This window comes from Lytechinus pictus, chromosome 9, assembly GCF_037042905.1.
Source record: "Lytechinus pictus isolate F3 Inbred chromosome 9, Lp3.0, whole genome shotgun sequence".
NCBI lineage: Eukaryota > Metazoa > Echinodermata > Echinoidea > Temnopleuroida > Toxopneustidae > Lytechinus > Lytechinus pictus.
This window is the reverse complement of record NC_087253.1, coordinates 26129473-26136649: the sequence shown is the minus strand read 5'-3', so window position 1 is coordinate 26136649 and position 7177 is coordinate 26129473. Positions and strand designations below refer to the sequence as shown.

At 36.1% G+C, this 7177-nt stretch overlaps 1 protein-coding gene across 1 annotated transcript; it reads right to left on the bottom strand.

The window, feature by feature from the left end:
- Positions 1-3558: 3558 nt before the first annotated feature.
- On the bottom strand, positions 3559-5783 carry LOC129268049 (transcription intermediary factor 1-beta-like). Its single transcript, XM_064104352.1, has 2 exons — positions 4681-5783; positions 3559-4434 (listed from the first exon to the last, which is right to left on the bottom strand). The coding sequence occupies exons 1-2, from the start codon at positions 5781-5783 to the stop codon at positions 3708-3710; spliced, it is 1830 nt and encodes a 609-aa protein (XP_063960422.1). The 3' UTR covers positions 3559-3707.
- Between the last annotated feature and the right edge of the window lie 1394 nt (positions 5784-7177).

Here is a 7177-nt window from a genome sequence, read left to right as displayed (position 1 = left end):
ATACACAGACAGATCTGGTCGTGTCCTAGGACAAGATCATTTGCATAATCTTTTACGGAATTTGGTTGCGGACAGCATGCCGAAATGAGAAAAGTTGCTTCCGCAACCCTTCCTGGTGTTGTCCGCGCCCTAGTGGAAAACCGCCTTATTAATTTTGGTTTCGTACGGCCCCACCTTCCACACCTCGCGCAAATCGGACTCTAAACACGTAGTGTTGGGGCAAAAAGGACATCCTTTATAAAACATTTTAATTTTGTTTTATCATCCCAGAAAATTTGACCCTAAACACGTAGCTTTCCTAGTGAAATAGATATCCTTTTTTCATTATTTCTTTTGGTTTTTGACACCCTTATCACGTTACGTACGTAACATGCCCTATCGTGAAAAAGACATCCTTTTTACGTGTTTTTGGGGTGGCGCATGGTATCCACTCGTCAATGTAAGTCCCCTGGCATTCTCGCGATCATTTCACAGACGCTTTCTATACACATAGAATCTTTTGACCATACATGTAGCTCTTCATAACAAAACAGTCTTTGTCGAAAATTTGTGAATCAAATCAACAGTGTCGTCCTGGACTCTGACTAGGCAAACGACACATTAGTTATATTTCATCCGATCCGAGTCTCAAGACGATGTAGGCCTACTATCACGGTTCACCAACTTTCGACAATGACCTCTAGTCTGTCCTTTGTAATTTGACAGGCATTTTTAATAGATTCCCAATGTTCCAGAAAGCGTTTCCTCCTTTCCATATTTATCTATTGAAAAATCTCCATCCTTCTTTCCTTCATTCCTTTCTTCCTCCCTTTATTTCTCTATATATGCCTTTCCTTCCTTCTATCTTTCTCCCTTTTTTGTTATATTCTTTTTTCTGAACAAGTCAATACTATATCAGTGACAAACAGATTACTATTTTTTTTTATTTTTATTGATTACTCAACTATAAACGAAGAATTTGTCTTGCCGTCATCAAAGTATTTTGTTTCATTAAATCACTAAAAGAAAAAAAAACAATAACAGTTATAATATTAGCCAAAGTATATACAGCAAATATGAATTATGATATTATATTATTATCATATCATTACTCTTTTACAGATTTTGAAATTGCATTTCCTTTATTCACTTTCCAACGTTTACATTATAATATTTGGTTTCGTACATTTTAAGAAAATTTCTAAAAGTTATTATGTATACTTTGATCAAATTGATGATCAAATCTTGTATAGTTCCTGAAAATGAAGAGCATAATTGATTTGATTTACCTATTAATAAACTGATTCTATATGTAAACTCGACATATTGTATTGAAGAGCTATATAGTGTGAACTTGGTTTTTAAATTCTTAAATGATGTTATATTTATACATTTGCACATCACTGTTCTCGATCATATTTGTGCAAATATAAACAATTGCATTCATAGTGATCATACTATCCTTCTCAATTGTATAATTAATTAATGACGTTTTCTCTTCATTCTGGATATACTGAATGATTATTGATGAAAGAGAATTTCTGCTAATTTAAATTATGTATACCTGTAGAAAATACAAGTACTTATGATATTAAAGTTTCATTTTTTTCCACGGTAATAGCAAGTCTTATCTGACGTGATCTTCTATCGAATTGAATTCTTTTTAAAAGGCAAAATCCGAAGCAGAAATTTGAAATTATATTATTGAATAATTTTCCAAACTTAGATAGAATGTAACAATTTGATTGAGTTATACACGTATTGTTCTTTCCTCAAGATTTTCACGACCAAGGGGAAAAGAAGAAAAGTAAATTAAACTAAAAGGCTGAACATATCATTGTCTGAATATTATGTCGAAATCTATCACAAAATTAGATGTTTGCACTGTTTTGCTAGCTCCCGGCTTTTTGGGAAATTGCCCCCTTAAAAAAATTCATTTCGCTCCATTTGATTTCGTTTATTTTTACAAAGTTATAATATATGCAAAACAATATATAAATATGGATTTAATATAGTGATTGACCAATGAAAAGTTCGTCAGACTTCTATGGATGGCAGATATCGACATCCATTAACTCATTACAACTGCGCTTTTCTATACATTTCGTGCCATTGCCTGAAATACAATAAGCTATTCTCCGTAAAGCTATTCTATTTCACGTTCGAGTTATTCCATATAATTGCATTTTCAAATTAAATTTCTTCGAATATATCAAAGTAGTGTACTTCACATCGGTTCTATATCAAATACAGGTAAAAATAAAAATACACAGTATAAGCATGTTCTATAACGGAGAAGGTTGTTTTTACCATAAAGATCATGATCTCACTTTCTATCTACCTGATCAATGCATGAAAATATATATTACAAGTAAATACATACATAGTATAGCATACCATCTGTAAAATGAATGGTAAATATTACACTTCCACCATGGTCATTAATACGTAGTTAAACTAAATACATGTTTATGAATAGAGAATCATTTGATTTCTCATGATATATCTAATAATATTATGTCTAAAATACAAGAACTAGATATTTCCCCACCGAGGATAAACATAATGAAGATGACGCTTGATGATTGCAAAGCTCAAAATAAAAATTGAAATCCATTGACGTTGCTTTTTATGCACTTTCGTGCCATTTTCTTAAATGCCGGCAATATTTGTTTGTTTTGTTTTTACATTCAAGTTATCATATATAATTGCATTTTAAAATTGAAATACTTCGAAAAATATTAAAGAGTTTAGATCAGACCATTTCCATGAAGATAATATTCATATATTTACACAGTGTAATCATGTCTAGACAGAATAATAGCATAGAATAACGACATATTCCAATTTATGCATGAAACCATAAACAGTATAGCATACACTCATTAATATCAATGGTAAATATCACATTGCCACGATAGTCATTGCTAGACAAATATTATATGCATGCATATGACATTGAGAAACATTTGGTTTCCCATAAAATATGTGTTTCAAGTTGTGGTTGGGTTGTTAAGTGGTTTTACTTGACTCAAACATCAGAGAGTAGTTAGAGATTTCTTACAGGATTAAAGAGGTACTTTATTACTTAGCAAGAGTGCGCCCTCTAACTGAATAAACATTATAGGTTATCAGTTGAACAAATCACATAAACAGGATACTGTTACGATATGTATATTTAACGTTATGTGTTAAATTTAAGCACGAGAAATTCCCTCACATAGGATACACATGATAAAGATGATGCTGGATAAGTGGAAAGCTGAATATAAAATTGAGATCCATTGACTATATGCTGTTTTATGCATTTTTCGTGATATTTTCATAAATGAAATAAGTTCTTTTTAAGTGTTTAACATTCCGAAAAGAAGAGTAATGATCAGACCATCTCCATAAAAATAATATTTTAATATTCACACGTTATAATAATGTCTAGATTCACAGCATAGAATCACGATATCTTCCAATTTATGAAAAAATACAAGTATAGTCTAGAATTTCCCCACACAGAGGATAAAAATGATAAATATGATGGTTGGTACATGCAAAGATGCAAACAAAAAGTTGAAATGCTTTTTATGGGTGAGAAACGAGAAAGAAATGATCCAACAATTGTTTCATGTATTTCTACATTATAGCAGCTTACTTTAGCAGAAAATGGCAACTCAGTGGGTCTCACCCCCCCCCCCCCATCTTCTGCGATAATAATTATGATATCATGTCATCAATTATTTTAAGCGGAATATATAGAGTCTATCCGAAGTGCAAAAAGCGATCTCTCCTGATCGGTACTGCTGGAGGTAATAACGATATATCCCAGACTTCTCAATCTTGTAATCATTCACAAGGTTTCGAATGTGCCTTAGTTCATTTGTATACTCGTCAATGCTCACCAAACCTTCATCATGCTCCACCTTGGCTATCAGGATTGTATCCCATTGAGATACAGCAGCATAAAGGAGACTACCCGGTTTGTTTAATTCATGTTGTACAACATCCTGTTTGTCTATCAATCTGATAGTATCATCTGATGAAGTGATCAGAGAACCATGGTAACTAGTGATTTGCTCTGGTTCATACCCGTTGCATGGTATCTCCCTGACTGCTTGCCCACCTGATGCTTGAAATACCTTGATCTTGCAGGCTCCCCAGTAGCTCACATAGATCAGATCATCACCATCAATCGTGAGATTAGCAATCCAATCTTCCTCTTCACTCAGAGTCTTAAACATTACATTCAATTTTTTGTACTCTGGTGTGTATAGTGTGATGTTGTGTGAAATATCCATCACAACGCATCGACCATCAGAGAGGAACCCTACCCCATCAATCTTAACATCCTTAAGAACTGTCTGCTGAAGCTGACCATCAGAAGAGAAGATGGAGATGCCACCTGTACTACATCCTACTGCCATCCTACCGTCTGGTGTACTAACCATGACATTCATGCTACTCATAATATAATAATAATAGAACAGCTTTTATATAGCGCATTACACCTTATAAAGGTCTCAATGCGCTTTAGGGAAAAAAAAGAAAAGAAAAAAGAAAAGATGAGGAAAAGGCTGCTGGTAATGCCTGGTTAATATTCTTTTCAGTTAAATAGATATGTTTTCAATGCAGATAGCTGGCAAAGAAACGTTCTTTACATTAACAATCTTATTAGTGTACAAAGAAACGTCCTTTTCATCAAAGGTTTTATTAGTGGGTAAGGCGATCTTTCTTTTAACTACATTAACAATCTTTCCAAGGCCTAGCTCATCATCTCCAACATTTCTCTTGAACTTGACACTTTTCCCCTTTATGCCCGATTTCTTCGGCTGCTCGTAGTCAGGATCCTCTTGATCACAGACCTCTCGTAACTCTTCACACAGAGTGTCCTGTGAAGCCAAAGTATCCATATCTAATGGAATCTTTGTTTTGTTAATCACCATTTCAGCCATGGTCGCCAACCGATTGGTGTGCTTCTGAGCCGTGGTCTTCATGCTTTCCAGTTCTTTCTTTACTCCTTCAGTCGTTTCCTTGACTTCTCTTAGTAAGCTTTCTCTCTTCTCTGACAACTGCCGGACTACATCATCATATGCTTTGTTGATGTCACTTGTGCACTGTTTCTTGGCATTGTCAACACTCTTGGTCTGTTCATCTATGAAATCAATGTACTTCTGAAAGCATGACTGTTGCTTGTCAACCTTTGATTTCAGGTCTCCGATGATCTTCACGTGTTTGTCCTCATAAGCAGCTCCCTCAACGACCTGGTGTCCCTCGTCTTTATGTTCCATCACACCACATCTGAAGCATGTGAATCTCCTGCAGGTGGAACAGAAGTAATCCTCGTCTTCTTTCGGGTGTTTCCTGCATTTCCGGTATCTACGTACAGACACCTTCCCTGATGAGATCTCACTCATGGCAATGACTTCATGATCGATAAAGTCTTCCCACTGAGAGTGCTTATTAAGACAAGAGGTGCAAAGATACTTGCCACAGTCTTGGCAGTAGACAGCAGCATGGGGCTTGTCATTTGATTTACAATTCGTGCAAATCTGAGGATGGCCCTCCATATCCTCTATCAGACTCTTCAAAGCAAGATTTACCTGTAGTTTGCCAACATCTTCGTTTGGGACCTGGGTCACAGCTCTGCAGACAGGGCATCGGATCTGGCAGTTACCGTGACACTCTAAGAGGTTGCCCAGACAAGTCTTGCAGAAAGTGTGAGAACAAGACAGGAACTTGGGATCGGTGAAAGTAAAAAGACATACTAGACACTCTGTACTCTGGGAGATGACAGTCTTTAATGCTTCAGCCATGGTTGGGTTTATAGAAGACTGAAAAATAATTATTACAAAACACAATGAAGAATAATATAAATGAATGAACCATGGAATCTGTCATTACATCACGAAGTAATAAAAGGATCACCTGGGAACATATTAAAACTGATTTCTGTACATTCTATTCATCTCCCTATAGGCCTGTTGCAGAAAAGGTATGACCTTACGCAACTCAAAGTATCAATCACAGTTTGATTGTCAACCAATAGATTAAGCGTATTGGGTATTTACGATTATTTGGGGGGAGGGGCTGGGAAAGGGGGGATGTCGGAGGGGATGGGGGAATGGGGAAAAGTAGCTACGGGAGATGAAAGAAAGTGTGAAAGTGAAATAATAGGAAAGAAAGGAGATGAAGTGGAGTAAGAGGGGAGAAAAGAAATGACACCACCACAATGTCTGACTCATTTATTATTGGCCTGGGTGGAGACTCAACTTGCCACTATGCTCAACTTACCCCGCCTTCCCCTATATGCTACCAAATAATGTTCCAAGGAGTCTTCAAAATTATCATCAAACCTTTTTTTTTCAATTAATTCCGGGTTTGATCACCCCTAAATCGGCGTCAAATTATATGAAATTTAACGGGTTTGATCCTGTCCCATGAACAAAATAATAAAATGTGCAGATGGCTATCGGATGCCATCGGATGGTTATCGGATGATTCCATCGGATAGTTATCGGATGATTCCATCGGATAGTTATCGGATGATTCCATCGGATAGTTATCGTATGGCATCATCCGTGCTTCAACGCAAAGTTCAATGCAGGAAGGGTCCGTACATGGGCCGTTATAGCGCCCTTTAAAGGTTACAGAGGAAGAGCCCCCACTGCATGAGGTATTGGACAGAGTCCCCGGTAGCTGTGGAGATTTAGAAAGTTTATGATAGACTTTCATACGACATTATGCTATATACCATCAATATTTCTTCTCGCTCGTTATCGTCAATCCTCGGCCGCCCGGTAGTTTTATCTTGTCCCTTTTCTTTATCTTACAATTTAGATTTTAGCTCGTTGCATTTTACCTTCATTGCCCACATTTGTTTACATTTTTGTCATCTTTAATTTATTTCCCTTTTAATGTTTTTTCGTAAGTTTTCTTTTCCCTTTTCCTTTCCTTTTCCCTATTTCCTCTGTTTTCCTTTCCTTACCCTTTCCCTTCCTTTCTCCCCCTTTTTTTATTTTCCTAGTGAACTCTTCCGGAAGCTATCGAGAAGACGATTGCTGATAGTCTGATCATACAGAGAGATACTACAATTTTCTCACCCGTAATTCTTGCCTTTGATATTAAAGAAACAAGAAGTTATATTGAAGATAATCCTGTAGACTGGTCATAATCAGTCAGAGTGTGATTTCAAATTCAACACCTTTAT